The 17,937-nt window shown below is 35.1% G+C and overlaps 2 protein-coding genes across 2 annotated transcripts; both read right to left on the bottom strand.

Moving 5' to 3' along the window:
* Positions 1-341: 341 nt before the first annotated feature.
* On the bottom strand, positions 342-4,689 carry LOC137387942 (uncharacterized). Its single transcript, XM_068074459.1, has 2 exons — positions 3,993-4,689; positions 342-382 (listed from the first exon to the last, which is right to left on the bottom strand). The coding sequence occupies exons 1-2, from the start codon at positions 4,687-4,689 to the stop codon at positions 342-344; spliced, it is 738 nt and encodes a 245-aa protein (XP_067930560.1).
* A 3,757-nt stretch (positions 4,690-8,446) lies between these two features.
* On the bottom strand, positions 8,447-8,917 carry LOC137387941 (testis-specific expressed protein 55-like). Its single transcript, XM_068074458.1, has one exon. It carries the CDS (start codon positions 8,915-8,917, stop codon positions 8,447-8,449), a length of 471 nt encoding a protein of 156 aa, XP_067930559.1.
* Positions 8,918-17,937: the final 9,020 nt, after the last annotated feature.

Below are 17,937 nucleotides of genomic sequence, written 5' to 3'. Positions count from 1 at the left end.
TAGGAGAATCCTATAAACACCAACCAATGTCTGTCTCACCATGTCAAACAATGGCTCTTTGGAAAGCCAAGATATTGAAGAACCTGAATTAGCTAAAACAGTACTGATATAATTGATGTGCTTTAATATATTTTTGCAAACTAACAGAACCTCAATACCTTAGTGAAGCAAGCATTGCAGACTTATGATAGACACAGGTAATATATATTGAAAGAGTTGGCTTTGCTCATCAATGTTTGGCAACATTTGGTAGGCTGAATAGGTGGTAGTCAAATAATGATATTGATGATATAGTCACTAAGGCTAGTGTGTTGGCACTTTTTAGAGCATGTTTCTATTGCTCATGCTAATTGGTTAACCATGTTCATAAGGAGGGCATTACCTGCATTTTAGAAAGTCATTATGAATGATATAACCCATAATCTCCAGGAAAAAGTTGACATGAAAACAATTCTTTAAAATAACCTGCAAAACAACACATTAGGCAGTTATTCAAGCAATGGGACTAGTATTATGATGTATTATGAAGTGCAGTAAGGAAAACATGAAAAAGCATTCCCAGTTTCCATAGCGATTAACGTGTCACCGTTATGGTTCTCCTCAAAATTGGTGCTCTAAAGCATCAACAGAAAAACTACTCTTCAGTGGCCACTAAGTATTGAGGTGTCCTTCAGCAACATCAGTCATTCAAACCTTCTATTTATAAAATATTCGGATGACAAACTAAGCGTTTGAGATGTAGTTGATGATTCATTGGATGCCTAATGGTGAGAGAATTTGAGCTGATAGTCTTGGCTATAGCAGTGCTAGAGTAATAAAAAAAGATTTATGACAAGAAAATAAAAAAATATTCCATACTCTGTTTTTATACCAGTTGCGTTGAATATAATAGAAACATACAAAATTATCACATAAACTTCTGCAGATTCAAGTACTGAATCGTTATTAGGTAGCATTACCTAGAGCTCCTTAACTTTGACAAAAACAAATAAAGTGACTCTAAAAGCCTTTTGTCTATAACAATCTTAGGCAGCTACCCAAGGTGCCAAAATCAATAAACATGCACTTGACACGTACAAGCATGAATCCTTAACAAGCTTAGCTCTACAACCTTACTAACGTAAATGTAATTTAGACCTACTTTTCTGTATGTTAATGAATTTTTATGTCATGGAGTAGCACAAATATTTTCTATTTCCTCAGTTGAAAAGCTGTAAACAAGTTATTTCATTAATTTACACACATTTGAAAATGACTCGTTCAAAGTATTTGAGACTGTATTTCTTATGTCTCAGTTGCTTTCATCATCATTATGTATAAAACTTTCAACAGTCCTAGTTGGTTAACAACTTGAATGCTGATCTCCTTGGCTGTATGTCACTCACTCCAATCTAATCAGTTGAATAAGTCTGTCACTCACCTGGTGTCTCTCAATAGCCCTCTGTCTTAATGACTGTCCATGGTGCCATTGAGAGATCATTAGGTGTAATAAGTATGTCACAATTATTCCGTAATATGAGAAGGTGGTTGATTGGTGCAGTTGTATCAATTTGCCTGCCAAATCAACACCGTTGACCTCTAACAGTGTTGGCCCACCAATATCAAAGTTAGAAATTCAACTCTTGTAAAGTGCAATTTTTTCCTGACCTAACAGATATATAACTAATATACATGTATATATAATAATTTTCATTTCAAATAGAAATGCTTTTTAATTTATGCCAAATTTGCAAATAGTCAGTAGAAAGTATGGCTAAACACTTGCTAGCAGTACACTTTAGAGCTTTTTGCTTCTGAACACAAACATGCTTAGTCATCGGTGAGAAAATACATGCTTGGGTGCCCTTCTGCGTTACACAAGCTCCTTTCTGCTTGACTGCGTAACTTACTGGTTGCAATGTTTATAATAGATATTCATCTCACTCCAGTGTTACCCCAACTTACCTATTGGGAATATTCTGTTGTATTATATTATGAACTCACTAGTCATAAGCAAAATAGTGACTTAAATAGTCTGGCAAGTCTTGTTCAGAAGCGATGCATACCATCTTATGTCTTAGGTTTAAGCTTAATTGGGAGATAATCAGGTGTCTTCATCTGTCCGTCTGTCCCAGGTCAGCCTGGGACAGACGAACATATGAGCTATTGTTATAGTAAATATTATTATAATTAGTTCTTGAATTAACTTCGTAAATAAGTGCTAAGATTTTTTGCTGCATAAAGACATTTGATTATCTGATTATCATCTGATTATCTGATTATCCCAGGTCGACATGGGACAGACGGACAGATGAAGACATCTGATTATCTCCCAATTAAGCTTAATCCTAAGACATCAGATGGTATGCATCGCTTCTGAACAAGACTTGCCAAACTATTTAAGTCACTATTTCGCTTATGACAAGTGAATAAAGTCAATATTCCCAATAGGGAAGTTGGAGTAACACTGGAGTGAGATGTATATCTATTATCAACATTGCAATCAGTGAGTTACGCAGTCAAGCAAAAAGGAGCTTGTGTAACGCAGAAGGGCACCCAAGCATGTCTTTTCTCACCGATGACTAAGCATGTTTGTGTTCAGAAGCAAAAAGCTCTAAAGTGTACTGCTAGCAAGTGTTTAGCCATACTTTCTACTGACTATTTGAAAATTTGGCATAAATTAAAAAACATTTCTATTTGAAATGAAAATTATTATGTATATTTTAATTTATAATTTAATATATATATATATATACATTATATATATATATATATATATATATATATATATATATATATATGTAGTGTACACTGTAATGCAAAGTGCTCAATAATCGAGTAAACTAAAGCTGTGTATGAAGTTTTTTATAGACTACAGGTTAAAATCATTACTACCCTAGGACACTTAGATTTCGCAAGTATTTAGTTTCCTGAGTAGCATACAGAGTAAAATTTCGCCGCAACTTAATTTCGTAGCTCTGATGAGTTCGAAAATACAGTGATGTGAAAATAAATGCAATGGAACAAACATAATTAGATTCCTCAGGTCCAGCTCACTGGTAAGAAAATATTTTCAATTTGAGACTAGTTTGTAATTGTGAATCCCAGATAGAATTGTGTGGACGAGATCAATAATGCAATTTGATCGCTTGCTGCCATTTGTTTCTTGGACAATCACTGAACAAAGCTATTTAATTTCGTGTTGTCGCTTCTTCGTTATGATAGTTTATTTTTGCTCATGATTTTTTTGTGAGAGTATGGCTCCGCGAAAACGTGAAAGTTAAATGAGGTGAATACATAAGTGTCTTAGGGTACTAATAAGTTCATGCAATCGCGTTGCAATCTTCATCTAGCATCTTCAGGTATACATGTATATACATATATATATATATATATATATAAATATATATATATACATATATATATATATATATACATATATATATATATATATATATATATATATATATATATATATATATATATATATATATATATATATATATATATATATACATATACATATACATATATATATATATATATAAAATTTGTTTCCTCACCCCGGTTAACCCGTATGGGTGGTAATTTCTGCTCTAACACAGGTCTCCTACCAGAGACCTGGGAGTTTGAGCACTCGCCTCAAGATCTTAGCTGTTCCCAATAGCGCACTTTTCTGCAACTTAACTGAGTTGATTGCTGTCGGTTTCTGGGCAAGCCACATTTTATGCGCTGGTGTTATTGCGCCAAGTGTCCCAATGACTACTGGAATTACAGTTGTTCTTACATCTCAACATTTTTCAATCTCTTTTCCAAGAGAGATATTTCTCTACCTTTTCTTTTTCTTCGTCTGGCTATATTGTAGTCATTGGGTACTGCTATATCTCTTATAGTAGCCCTTTTGTTCTCCTTGTCCACCACCACTATATCTGGTTGCTTTACTAGGACATGCTTGTCAGTCCGGATGTAGAAGTCCCAGAGGATCTTAGCGCGATCATTTTCGTTGACCTTACCTGGAGCTTTCCACCAGTGTTGTGGTTTATTAAGGCCGTACTCATCACATAGACTTCTATCCACAACACCTGCGACATGCTTATGCCGCTTAGTGTATGCATTTCCTGCTAGCTGCTTGCATCGACTGATGATGTGTTGGACGGTCTCCGGTGCATATTTGCACAGTCTGCATCTAGGATGATCTCTAGTGTGATAGATTTTTGTTTGAAGTTGCCTTGTTGAGAGCACTTGCTTGTGGGCTGCCATAATTAGCAATTCTGTATTGACCGTTAGGTTTCCTTTGTTCAGCCACATATATGTGTGGTGAAGATTGCCAACCTTAGATATTTGTTGGTGGTAAGCATCATGAAGAGGTTTTATATGCCAGTCAATTCCCTTATCATCAAGGCGAAGCTCTGTCGTCAGACCAGCCGATTGAAATTCAGCTAGCAACTCATCTGAAGTGGTCATGGACCCTGCATAGGCTCTGATGCTTTGTTCTTCATCTTTTACTGTCTGTTGTACACTTTTGAGTCCCCTACCACCATAATTCCTATCGAGATACAATCTAGTAGTATCAGATTTTGGATGGGGTGCTCCATGCATGGTCAGCAGTTTAAGAGTTGCTATATCTGTTTCCTTGATGGCTTCCTCAGTCCACTTTAATATGCTTGCTAGATATCTTATTACTGGCAGTGCGTAGTTATTTATTGCCATTACTTGATTCCTGGCATTGAGCTGGCTCCGTAGGACTTGCCGAAGACGTTTCTTGTATTCGGTAATATCTTTGTGACGTACCTCGGCTTCGTGGTTGATGTTGCTTAGCAAAATGCCCAAGTACTTGCACCCTTATATAAATATATATATAAATATATATATTTATATATATATAAATATATATATTTATATATATATAAATATATATATTTATATATATATACATATATATATATATATATATATATATATATATATATATATATATATATATATACATATATATACATATATATATAATATTATATATAAATATATATAGCCAGCTGTCAGCTGGCTATATATATTTATAGCCAGCCAATATTATATATTTCTCTACCTTTCCACTGCTGCAGTGGAAAGGTAGAGAAATATCTCCCTCTTGGAGAAGAGATTGAAAAATGCTGGAATGTAAGAACAACTGTAATCCCAGTAGCCATTGGGGCACTGGGCGCAATAACACCAGCGCATAAAATGTGGCTTGCCTAAATACCAACCCCAATCAACACAGGTGAGTTGCAGAAAAGTGCGCTACTGGGAACAGCTAAGATCTTGAGGCGAGTGCTCAAACTCCCAGGTCTCTGGTGGGAGACCCGAGTTAGAGCAGAAATTACCACCCATACGGGTTAGCCAGGGGAGCGGAAACAATTTATATATATTTATATATATCTATATGTTTCCTGCTGTAATTAAAAGTGCTGATCCTATGCAAGTCTATGCTGGCTTTTTTGCAAATTTGTTAATTCCTTTAGTGAGTGCTTCTATATAAAGCCAAACAGTGTCTGGCTTTTAGCGTAAAAATTGTTGAGTAATGAATAAACATTTGTTTGCCAGAGTGCCCAAAAGATTGTTCTAGCGGCTGAATTAATTTTTGACATATGATATGCAGGGCTTCTCATAAATTTTATAAATTCTCATATTTGCTAAAAATACAAATCTTTGACATATGAATGTGTACTATGACTGTGAAAACCATAAAATTGTCATCATGAGTGAATGCTGATGTTTAAATGTTCGAATATGACAAAATATTTTATTACAGCCAATTAAAGCAAACAATCTATATGCAATTGTCACGCTACAAACACTGCAAGCTACAAACACAAGTAAACTTGGTACAAACAATGGGATAATGGTAATGGGTTTAGAAACATACATCCATTTGAGTCTCTACAATTCATACTGTAATCATTGTTATACTTTCAGTGGCTTATATCATGGGAAGTGAAGAAAAGATAGAACCTGGTACTGGAGGATACATTGTCAGCCACAGCAACTTTGATGAAGGACAAAATGTATCAAATCATTATAGAGACAACCAGAGCAAAACCTTGACTATAGTTAGACTATCTAGCTTGAATACTATTCGGCTGACCTTTCTCTATTTTAACTTGTCAACCGACGACGGTGAACTCTGTGAAGACTATTTGAGAATTGTTGGGTTGCGAGGTTATTGTAGAGATGATACCGCATGGTATTGTGATGATAAGACCGGCATCACTATTGACCTGCTGCCTCTAACTGAAGCCATTTCATTTGAGTTTGTTACAAAAACAAGAGTTAGTACATCTGCCGGCTTTCTTTTGCAGTATGATGGTAAGGCAACACAAACTTAATACCTCTCAGTCTTTCAACTCGAGCACACAGCAGTTTTTTGCAAATCTGAAACTGTTGTTTGTTTGAGTGGCATTGCCTTATTTTGAATTACCAACACTTTGCTAAATGTTTCTGTTATTATGATTTAAAAAATGGCAATTTGATATACTAAAAACATCTTTCCTTGCAACTATATCAGAAGAGACATTTTAGACACAACAAAGTGATTTTTCTGAGTTGTTAATATATCAATGAAGCATTTATATTTTTAGTATGTAATTGTTTTCTCTTTTAATTCAGTGAATTTTTGGCAATTTTATAAATTAAGCCCGAGGCTTGTACCCGTATAATGCTCAGCTTATTTATTGACTAAAAAGTAATTGGGGCTGCACGAGAGCTAAAAATCCAGAAAAAATAGTGAGGTATTGCGAGCATACTGTTTAAAAGGCCATACAGTTTTTGTACTACTACTGGAACAGCTTTTGAACATAATTGAAGCTTTATCGTTGTGCTAGCAAATACATAGAGTGGTTACTTTCGTTTTAATAGAGTTGCTTTTGTTTATGCAGTTCTGTACAGTGACTGGCCGCCAAAGCTGGCTTATGCTCACCCAACAGAGGAGACAACTCAGAGTTATTTGTACAATACCAAGTGCCTGGAAGGTTATTGGACAAATATGAACACAACAGAACAAACCATTGACTGTTCTGGAGACTGGAGATTATCTATTCTAGCATGTATTAGTAAGTAATTTTTATACAAAAAATCAAAACCTTTTGAAAAGCAATTGAAGACAATAGAAATGCATAATAGTAGCTTACTTAAACTAAAAAGTTGTTTCTAAAAACTACATTAAAATATTATTAATAAATTATTACATACGCTAGTAGTTGATGGAACTTGTAAGCCAAAAGTGATGTATGATTCTTTGGACGTTTGTTTGAAAAAAACAGAGATATCAAAATGTAAATAGTTCAATCATTTCTTGATTTGAAGTCACTTACCGTGGGCATGCTAACTTTGGACATGCTGACCAAGTTTTTACAGATTCTTAACCAACACAGGCAGCAAAAACTGTATTTTGACATTTTGTATTTTCAGAAACACTCAGTAGTAAGTTTTAACAATGTCATTTCATTTTGATATTCAGATTGTGAAACGCTTTACCCCTTATCTCATTTAATAAAAAAATAATATATTAATTTTAGAGAAACTAGAGCCTGATGCATGCCCTCCAGTTATAGCTCACTCAAGACCAGCAGAGCGTACAAGTCTTAATATATACAAGGTAGAATGTTTAACAGGCTTCTGGACTCCTGAGCAGTCGATGGCTCTGGTTATAGACTGCACCAACTTCAACTGGAAGTCGGACTACCCACATTGCATACGTAAGGAGCTCTTCATAGGATAGCCTGGTTCCAATATAATACGCAAGCACTGGCCACAGCACTACAGGGCTATCAGCAGTGTAATGTGAACCTATACGCTGAATACCGCTGGTTATTGCCGATGGTCATCGCAAGAGTTCAGTGGTGTTCAACTTTTGCAAAGAGCTGCAGGAGAAACCTTCCCGAATTACACTGAAAAGGTGTTGGTCAGCCTTTTCGAAACGGCATGGAGAGCGAACATTTTTATGCGATTATTTGCAATGCAGCCATATGTAAACGGAAGCTGCCGAGCCTAGCGCGGCAGGTGCTTTGCTGCGTGAGATTACCGCCAGGGTCTCACATTCGATGTGGAAACCAGGCTCTAGACGCCACTTTGGTTCCTCATTTTATCCTTAATGCTGATTAATGTTATTAGATATTTGCGGTCAAAAACACTCACTTTGCATCTTTAATATGCCTAACCATTCATTACATTCTACTTCTACAGAAAAAACCACTACACCTTATACCAGACTCCAACACTTTGCCAGCTCACTTTATAGGACTCACTCAGCCATAAGGCTGAGTTTAAAAATTTTAAGAGTTTTTTTTCTCCATTAAAGAGTTTCTTCTATCAATACAGATAATTTACTGTACTATTCTTTTTTTATTTTACTTTCAATTTATTGTTGTCTCAGTGTCTAGTTTTCTTTTAATGGCATTGCCCAGTAATAATAAAGTTTGTGTCTATCCATCTATCTGTCTGTCTGTCTGTTCATATGTCTGAATGTCCGAATGTCTGTCTGTCTGTTCATATGTCTGAATTTCCGAATGTCTGTCTGTCTGTTTGTATGTCTGAATGTCCGACTGTCCGTCTGACCGTCTGACCGTCTGATCGTCTGACCGTCTGACCGTCTGACCGTCTGACCGTCTGACCGTCTGACCGTCTGACCGTCTGACCGTCTGACCGTTTGACCGTCTGACCATCTGACCGTCTGATCATCTGACAGTCTGACCGTTTGACCGTTTGACGGTTTGACCATCGACCGTCTGACCGTCTGACCGTCTGACCGTTTGACCGTCTGACCGTCTGACCGTCTGATCATCTGACAGTCTGACCGTCTGATCATCTGACAGTCTGACCGTCTGACCGTCTGACCGTCGGACCGTCGGACCGTCGGACCGTCGGACCGTCGGACCGTCTGACCATCAGACTGTCTGACCATCTATAGTAATACTGTAGCACTGACTACTACAATCATTGACAATGCTGGCATATAAACTTAAGCATCGAAATGTTTCCTTCTCTTTGAGAGGTGGCTATTTATTGCTGCATCTTTTTAATGAGTGAGTGAGGTAGCAAAATGTGCTAGGAAAGTTTTCCTTTCAACTTTTCATTTTACATGCCATGCTTAAAGGCCTGTGACGATGTGACTTACAGAAATAAGTCGCATTGTCACTGTAACCATGTAACAATAAACACACCAGCAAGTGCTCTCTTGTTGTGCCATGGCATTCCAGACAGATGTTATTAGACAAGGATGTTTGATAAGCATTGTGACAACATTTGAGTACCTATACAAACTGTTCTTTTGTAGCAAAACTTTTTTAAGTTCCTCTAAAGGTACTGGTAGTACGGTGCCGTAAGGAGTCAAGTCTTGGCATCATTTCGGTAGTAGTCTGGAAACGTTTCTTTTCTTTTGATCATTTTAACTGCGAGCAAGTTTGTTGATTTTAATCTTGAAACATCCTGGCAGTCAAACAACCTAAAACAAAAAAAATCTGTATCTGTACTTTCTGATAAGATCTACCAAACGTGATGTGACAACATCTTTAAGGCTATCGACAGTCGCAAAATCTATTCTCAAATGCCTGGGGTTTATGGTTCTGTATTTACAAACAGAAATTTGGTTTCAGAAGCAGTAGAGTTAACCAATGAATGTGCCAACTTTGTTTTTCCATTTGTGTACACATTTATGCATGACATTTGCCTACCTAGATATGACTCAATGTCGCCGTAATACCTTGTTGTGAATTTAATAGGGAACCAGCAACAAATCTGATAACGTCTTTACGCTTTATGAAGGAACTTGATGATCTATGTAATTTTATGCAAAAGACTAGTTTTTATTACCCGGCGCTGCCCGGAAAATGAAAAGGTCTCTGGACAGAAAGTTTATTTTTATTTAACATGTAAAACATTTACTACTGTAACTTTTAAACTTCATATCATGAGAAACGTATTTTTTGTGCAGTTCAAATGCCTTGAGAAAAAAAAAACAATTGTAAAAGTTTTTCAAACTTTTTCAATCAACTGTAAGTTTCAAACTTCATAACTTGAAAGGAGTTTGTTGAAGTAAATTAAGCGGAAAAATAAACATGGAAAGATGTTTAAACCTAAATGTGAAATCATTAGCAAGTAATGGCTAAGTATAGTCTGTTTTGCCACGATTACAGCAAAAAAGTATTTGGTATACAATTATATGATTTTAGTCTGTTTCAGCATTGGCATGCAAAAATTGGCATGCCAATATTGCATGCCAGTGTTGCCATGCAAGAATATCGTAGGCTATAGATGTACATAAAGTGGTATAGAAATCCATAGTTATTATCTAATGCAGTCATTTCCTGGTAAAAACCTTCATCATTAAAAACAGTTACAAAATAATATGTTAACCTTAGTAACTTTAGGTAAATACAATTACTTTAGTATATTTTGTGGTTGTGATCTGCAAGATGATATAAGATTACCATGTACTATGTGGAGATTTCTTACCTTCGAGACAGACGCGTAACATGAATGCTGAATCTAATTTAAGTGAATTTAGTTTACCAAACACATACTTGAAAAGGGTTTGAGTATGTATTTTAGTAAACTTCTAACTTTTAACTAAAATGTTTTCATTTACCCGTTTTCGAATCCGTTTTACCATAATGGATACAGCTGAAAATGCCATGGCGAGCAACGTATATCTCTTCATTTGGTATGTAATCAGTCCACAACCCGTCGAATTTTAATTTCGAGAAACATTTTTGTCGATATCGTGTCGCAAAAAAGGTTTGCTCTAACAAAAAATAATGAAAAAGCATCGCGTTTCTTAGAGTTCAGCAAAAAATGTTTTACAACAGGGGCATTGTAACATGTAGGCAAAATGCTCAAATAATACGTTATTTAGCGTGTGCAAAAGCTATACCATAGATGATAGTTCATTTGATCAAATACCTTGAATAGCTCAGTGGCAGAGAGTGTCGATTTACAACTTGCGGTTGCATTCTTCGCGAGTTTGAGTCCAACATGCTGTGGAATTTTAATTTCAATATTTTAATTGTTTTAGCAGTTCGACAGATATCTAAGCAGACAACGACAAGAGACGTCAAACTTAAGGAATATATATATAGATTACAGAGAGTAAGAAAGTCTTTTAATTAATAGATGGGGACGTGTTTAGTGACAGCCTAAAAGACCGATTAGGAACTTGTGTTATTTGATGGCTTTGCATCTGTGCATTATTTTGTAGACAGCTTGATCATGCATACCAAGAAATGCTAAAACAAGCCCATACGATAAAGTATCTGTCACTAAAAACTATTCATTATTCATACTTACCAGCGACATTTACCCCATGGATATCCATAAAATGACTCATTGTACAATTTATTAGGATTACAGCTGTGGGCGTTGTACATGTAGTTCAGTCTTCTGTTTTGCTGAGTAAGCAATGGTTGCGGTCTAAATTTCCCATTTAGCTGAAAAAGCTATAGTTTCAACTCAAACCTTCTGTCTGATCAAAGGGATTAGAATACTGGTCTAACATTGTCAAGTTAACCGAGCAGTTGGCAGTGTTGGCACCAAGACTTCTGTTTGGTTGACCTTATAATGTTGATGACTGCGGATTATCTTGGAGGAAGTTGCACACTATGTTTACATGGCACAGTTAATGTAAAAGTTTGAATTATCTGTAAGATGTAAACGGCCAAAAACCGAAAGCTACTCCCAAATTTTGCTATTATCAAATTTTTAATATTTGCTTCCTGGTTGCAAGAAATGGAAAGGACACTTGCGAATAATGCGCAGGAAAATTCAGCACAAGCGGTTTCAATTTGAAGATTTTCTACACCAGTCGATCTGAACTCGATTTGAGCAGTTTTGAATTTGCCCTTTGACCTCTGGCATACATAATTTTATATTTTTAACAAAGGGCTCACGTTACTCCACAACATGCGAATGTCATTAAAACAAAGTGTGCGCAACTCCAAATCTGCATCATTCGTACAATGGAAACATAGTGGCAGTCTAGAACTGATGTGAGAATAAATTTATATCTACCCTTAACTTTAGCTCATTCTATGGTAACACTAGGGCCAAAGGCTATTGTAACACCCACTCATTACTTCCTAGCGTGGAAGCTGATACTAGATTCACCATCAAATATTTGACTAAATGCTATCTACAATTGACTTACATATACTTTTTGTGGAAAAAAGATAATATACTGTATGTTATAACTTCAGCTAAAGACGTCGGGCTGCAAGGCTCTGCTAAAAGAGAACAAGGGATCTATTAGCCACCACGAAGAGGCTCACTCGAGCATCCATATAAAGCATTGGAAATGGAAAATACCTTCATTGTTGACCAGAAAGCGTCGAGAGAAGCGCAAAGTAAACAGAAGAGAGCTACAGATAGACAGCTTTATGACAATTATAGCTAAAGCCTAGATAAAAAAAATCACAATCTGAGCACAGGTAACTCTGCTGGTTGTTCTGCAGTAATGCTCTACAGAATCCAACAACACCAAGCTCCATTGACAACCACTGACTTGCTTGAAAGACTTAAGAATGAAATAGATAGTTGTTGTTATGTTGGACCAGACAGACCGAACAAGTAAGTGCTGAAGTTTTTGACCGCAGTATAAGTTAGGATGCAGAATAATTATTGATTATACTGCGGAGTAGTACAGAGAAGACTGAATAAAATAACCTTTTGGTCAAAAATAATCGTAATTATTTAATTACCTTTTGTTCAAATTTGGTTTAGCGGGTTTGAAAATTAAAATGTTTGTCAAGATTAAAATTGACAAAGTTAATCAAAGTTGAAACAATCAGAAAAATCATGTGTGCGAAATGACATCACTAGCAGCTATCATCGCTATAGTTGATACCGGATATTGCATTTAAGTTGTAGCGTTTAGCTTATATATCTTTATTCCGTCAGTCTCTTTGCAACTATAGATCTTCTTGCTCTGAGCATTTTACCCACAATAGTTTTGCCAGTTTTTATCTTGGAGCATCTTGGCAGTCAGACCACCTCAAACCTCCAAAATAATCGCAAATGATAAATAAATGCTGATTGTTGTTGATAAAATCTGCTAAAATTTTCTGTAAGTTTATTGTTAAGCTGATTGCCATAATTTGCAAGGTAATAATATCTAAGGAGTAGCCGTAAATATTAGCATATAGTGGTATGTATAGTGGTAAATATAGCATATAGTGGTATGTATAGTGGTAAATATAGCGTATAGTGGTATGTATAGTGGTAAATATAGCATATAGTGGTATGTATAGTGGTAAATATAGCATATAGTGGTATGTATAGTGGTAAATATAGCCTATAGGGGGCCTAAGGCTAAAACTGGTAAGTTATAACTGATATGAGAATGTGAATATGTTTAATCTAAATGGCTTTACGGAAAGTTTATAGCTTTATTAAATATATTTTTAAAATATAAAGATAAATGTTTTCCATAATTGTAAATAAAAGTTAACTAGCTAAATTGTTTGACTGAGCCAGTTTTTAAAGATATTATTTTTTTAAATTAGTCTGAATGTAGCCACAATGTTACATATCCATACTAATCATGTTACAAACATATTACTACAACTATAGTGTAACTACAATGGGAACAATAAGAAGTTGTCCCCACCCTTTAACACGTCAAGATGTTAGTCTAGAGTCTAGTTTTACTGCTAAATTAACAACCTCCTGTTTAGTTATATATTTCATTCTGATGCATTTGCGGAAATCATCAGTGTAAAAATAGCCTTAGTTCCTTGCATGACAACTGTAGACTACATTGTTCCGCCTGCTTGTTTTTAGAGAAGATGCTGCTAATCAGGGTACTGCACAGGCTCAGCAACCTTCTAAAGGTGAGTATACTGTTATTATATATCTTTTTAAAATTTAAGTGTATGCTAATTCAGTCCAAAATACACGCTTATGGTAAAATTGACAAGAAGCATTGCTATATAAGTCATCAAATAACTCGGACAATTTTGATAAATCCAATACAATGGCTTTCTCTTCCAGGTTTTACAAGCCACCAGCACAATTCACCAAAGAAAAGTGAAAGCCTCAACACCCACAAAATTTTAAAGAGCTCTAATTTAGGACCAACACTTAAAAGTTCAGAGCTTTTCCGAATTAATAACCAATTGAATGCTGAGCTGCCAAGACACATTCACCATGCACAAGCCAACCACAAAGTCTGTAATAATAAAACTAGACACATACAGAAGAATGACCGAGCAGAGAAGACAAGCCATGCTTCTGCAACAGAACAAAAGATGAAACCACTTGCAACCATTAACATTCCAACAAACAGTATGAAAACTGAGTACCTTAAAGATCGTGAGAATCTTTGTGACTACGTTGGACCAGACGATCCATCAAGAGAGAGGTAATCAAAACTGACAATCCTTTATTTCCTTAGAGGTTTTATTGATGAGAATACTAACACAATGCTACTTCTTAAATAAATAGTATAGCAAGTGGAGGCAGTTCTTACTATCACTAGGATAGCAACTACTACTCTGGGGAGTTCTAATAAAATAACACGCATTGTCATGAGACATTGACTATTAACAACTTGCTTCTCTACAGAAATGGAGTTGTTTGCCCTTCTAGTCATTGACTACTTGTAACAAAATAGGAGTTGCTAAATTAAATACCCATTATACAGATATCCTTCCATAACCCAAGGAAACTTAAATTTTAATTAAAAACAAAATAAAAATTTATATTTTAGACATAATTTATGTCAAAATGAAAGGGAGGACAGCTCCGTTTGACTGCGGTGTGATGGAGTTAAGATGCGTGTCTACCATGAGTTTGAATGCTAATAGTTTCTAAGATCTGTTACTGCTGGTTACTAAATTTTGTTTAAACCATATAGCTATTAAATATCAGTAACATTTAGCTTCTGTTTCATATTTGTTTTAGCTTTTCAGATATCAACCTTTTGCAAAATGTTACATAATTTATGAGTGCTAGGAAACACGTATAACTTTTTAAAACTTATTTTGTCACATCAGGTTCAATAACAAATATTGGTAGGCTGGACTTTAGTTAAATTTTTAGTTATTTTGGAACATTATTTACAGCTTTCACTTCAAAATTTCACCATTTTAATTTAAAAAAACAGTTACCAGCTATAGTTAACAATTGATATTTGCCCTTTGCTAAATGATTGTTTAAACATTTTAAAAAAGAAGAATTTTTTGGCTGCAGTATATTTTGTAGTAGAATAGCTCTTGGTTTATTATGATTTGCTAGCAATAACCTTATTTTAAATAAACAAAATTTTCCTAATTATTTTTCCAAAAAATAAAAACCACAAAAATCGCCATTTAGTCAATTAAGTCAAATAAATAGTTTGACATGTGTTATTTAAAATATTTTTCTCTGCTAAAAAACAAATAGATTGTTAAATGAGCTAACAATGATGTTTTCAAAATAATTGTGAGAAGCTTTATTTAACTTGTTCATATCACAAAAGCTGAAATAAGTTAACAATCTGTAATTGTCATGTGAAAAACGAAACAACTCATGAAAGATATTGAATGCTATAATTGACATAAAATAAACATGTAGCATAGGAAGAGTGAGAAAGTGCAAAATTTGAAAAGCTCATTTATTAGAATAAGATACACTGAAATGTGATGTAGATTCACAATGCACTCTAAAGGGTGGTAAAGGAGACAACCCAACAATTCTTGTTGGGTTTGACTCTCTTACCAACCCAACAAGAATTTATAAGCAATCTATTTATCTGAATTTACTTCTGTTAAAAAGTAACTGCTTTTATTTTTACCTTATTGCAGAGCAATTACAGATGCTGACAGCTACATTGAGGTCCAATAAACTTAAATGGCACTGGAAGATGTCTATTGGAGTTATCTCCTCATGTCTGCAGCAGCATGTCTAACACTATTTTATGCAAATAGAAAGGATCATGAAAATTCAAAAGTAATTATAATGGTTTTCTAACGCAATATTTTCTATTCGCTTCACATATACTAGTAATTAGTAAGTGAAGTTGTGTTCATATAAATGTTTAGGGAATTAATGATATATTTTGCAATGGGAAGATACTAGTTCACTTCTTCATTGTGACATGTTATTACTGTTTTTTGACCATATTAGTAGTTGTAACATTTTTTCGTTACACAGCTTTTTAGCTGGACTTTCTAAGACTTCGGCATTTGGACAGGTGCTATTGTTCAAATACTCTCAAAAAATCTTCAGACAAGCAAAATATTCTATAGAAGTATAAAGACACTGCGTTTTAAGTGACCCTTGAGTATTCAAAAATGTCAAGGTTATGTTCAACTAATATTGAACTTACGTTATTTCAAACTGTTGCTGTGCTAGGTGCTTATTTCTTTATATGTATTGATTATCAACACAGCCACTTTTTAGGCATTATAAGTTCCTTAAAGCACATCAATTATATCATTACTTTTATAATATATTTCAAAACTTCTGAGTCTTGGCTTTCGAATGAGTCTATGTTCAATACACAAAGGATAATAGAACTATGAAAAACAGGAGGTCAAAAGTATGTCCTGCAATAAAAAACACTTGGTTGTGGTTCCCACAATGTGATGTCATAATTAGCACTTAGCCTTAGGTTGTCGATCCCTTTCGCTGCTATTGAGGCTGCGCTTTTTTGTGACAATCTGTGCTCTCCAACCCAGAAAGCGCTAATAATAAAATAGGATTCTAGATAATCAACAATGCCAAGGGATTGTGCCAGCGCCCAACAAATACAAACGCATGTTCTGAGTTAATAGATTTTGGGTGATTGATAGAGTTTGCTGTTTTCATCCTTTCATTTATTTTAAACATTTATAGTAATTATTATCACGTTGTTTTATATGATGGAATTGCAGATGATCTAAAGCTTCACAATTTGCAGCGCAGCATGGCTGCCTCTGCTTGCTGCCTTTAGAATCATAAGTTGTGGAAGTAGCTGCTGTTATAGTATTATTATTATCTGGAGAATTCGTATCGCTTTCCATGTCGCTTTTTAAATATGAATATGCTTCAATAAATATACTGTTGTTGATAAAGGTAATAAAATCACATCGATTAAATTGCGACCTGCAGTGGCGTGGCCCTAAGACTATATGTAAATTGCACTCTCGTGAGATCATGCAATGCTTGAAATTAATTAGCCTCAGTCGTGCTTGTCAGCATCACAATAAAAAATGAGGGCTAGTGCATAATAACACCGGGAAAACATAGTATGGTGCATGGAATCTGAGCTATTTATCATACAAATAATTTGTACATAGAGAGCTAATGACACTGATTCCTTTTTCATTTTCATTGGCTCTCTGAAGTTGTCCTAACTGTGCCTGCCACTAGCGTCGTTATCATAGTTGATAAATAAGTGGTAAGAGCACACAACACCGAATAGGAAAACTGTGACATCATCATTTGTGAGCCTATACCTTTGAACATTTCTGTGGTAGAGCTCTGGGAGAATCCTATAAACACCAACCAATGTCTGTCTCACCATGTCAAACAATGGCTCAATTTAAAGCCAAGATATTGAAGAACCTGAATAAGCTGAAACAGTACTGATATAATTGATGTGCTTTAATATATTTTTGCAAACTAACAGAACCTCAATACCTTAGTGAAGCACGCATTGCAGACCTACAATAGACCCACAAATATATATTGAAAGAGCCTGTTATGCACATCAATGTTTGGCACCAGTTGGTAGACCAAATAGGTGATATTCAAATAATACTATTGATTATATAGTCCCTAAGGCTGGTGTGTTGGCATTTTTTAGACCATGTTTGTATTGCTCATGCTAATTGGTTAACCATGTTCAAAAGGAGGGCATTAGCTGCATTTTAGAAAGTCATTGCAAACAACCCATAATCTCCAGGAAAAAATTACCATAAAAACAATTCTTTAAAATAACCTACAAAACAACACATTAGGCAATTATTC

Source organism: Watersipora subatra, chromosome 2, assembly GCF_963576615.1.
Source record: "Watersipora subatra chromosome 2, tzWatSuba1.1, whole genome shotgun sequence".
Classification (NCBI taxonomy): Eukaryota; Metazoa; Bryozoa; class Gymnolaemata; order Cheilostomatida; family Watersiporidae; genus Watersipora; species Watersipora subatra.
This window is presented reverse-complemented; position numbering and strand designations above follow the sequence as displayed.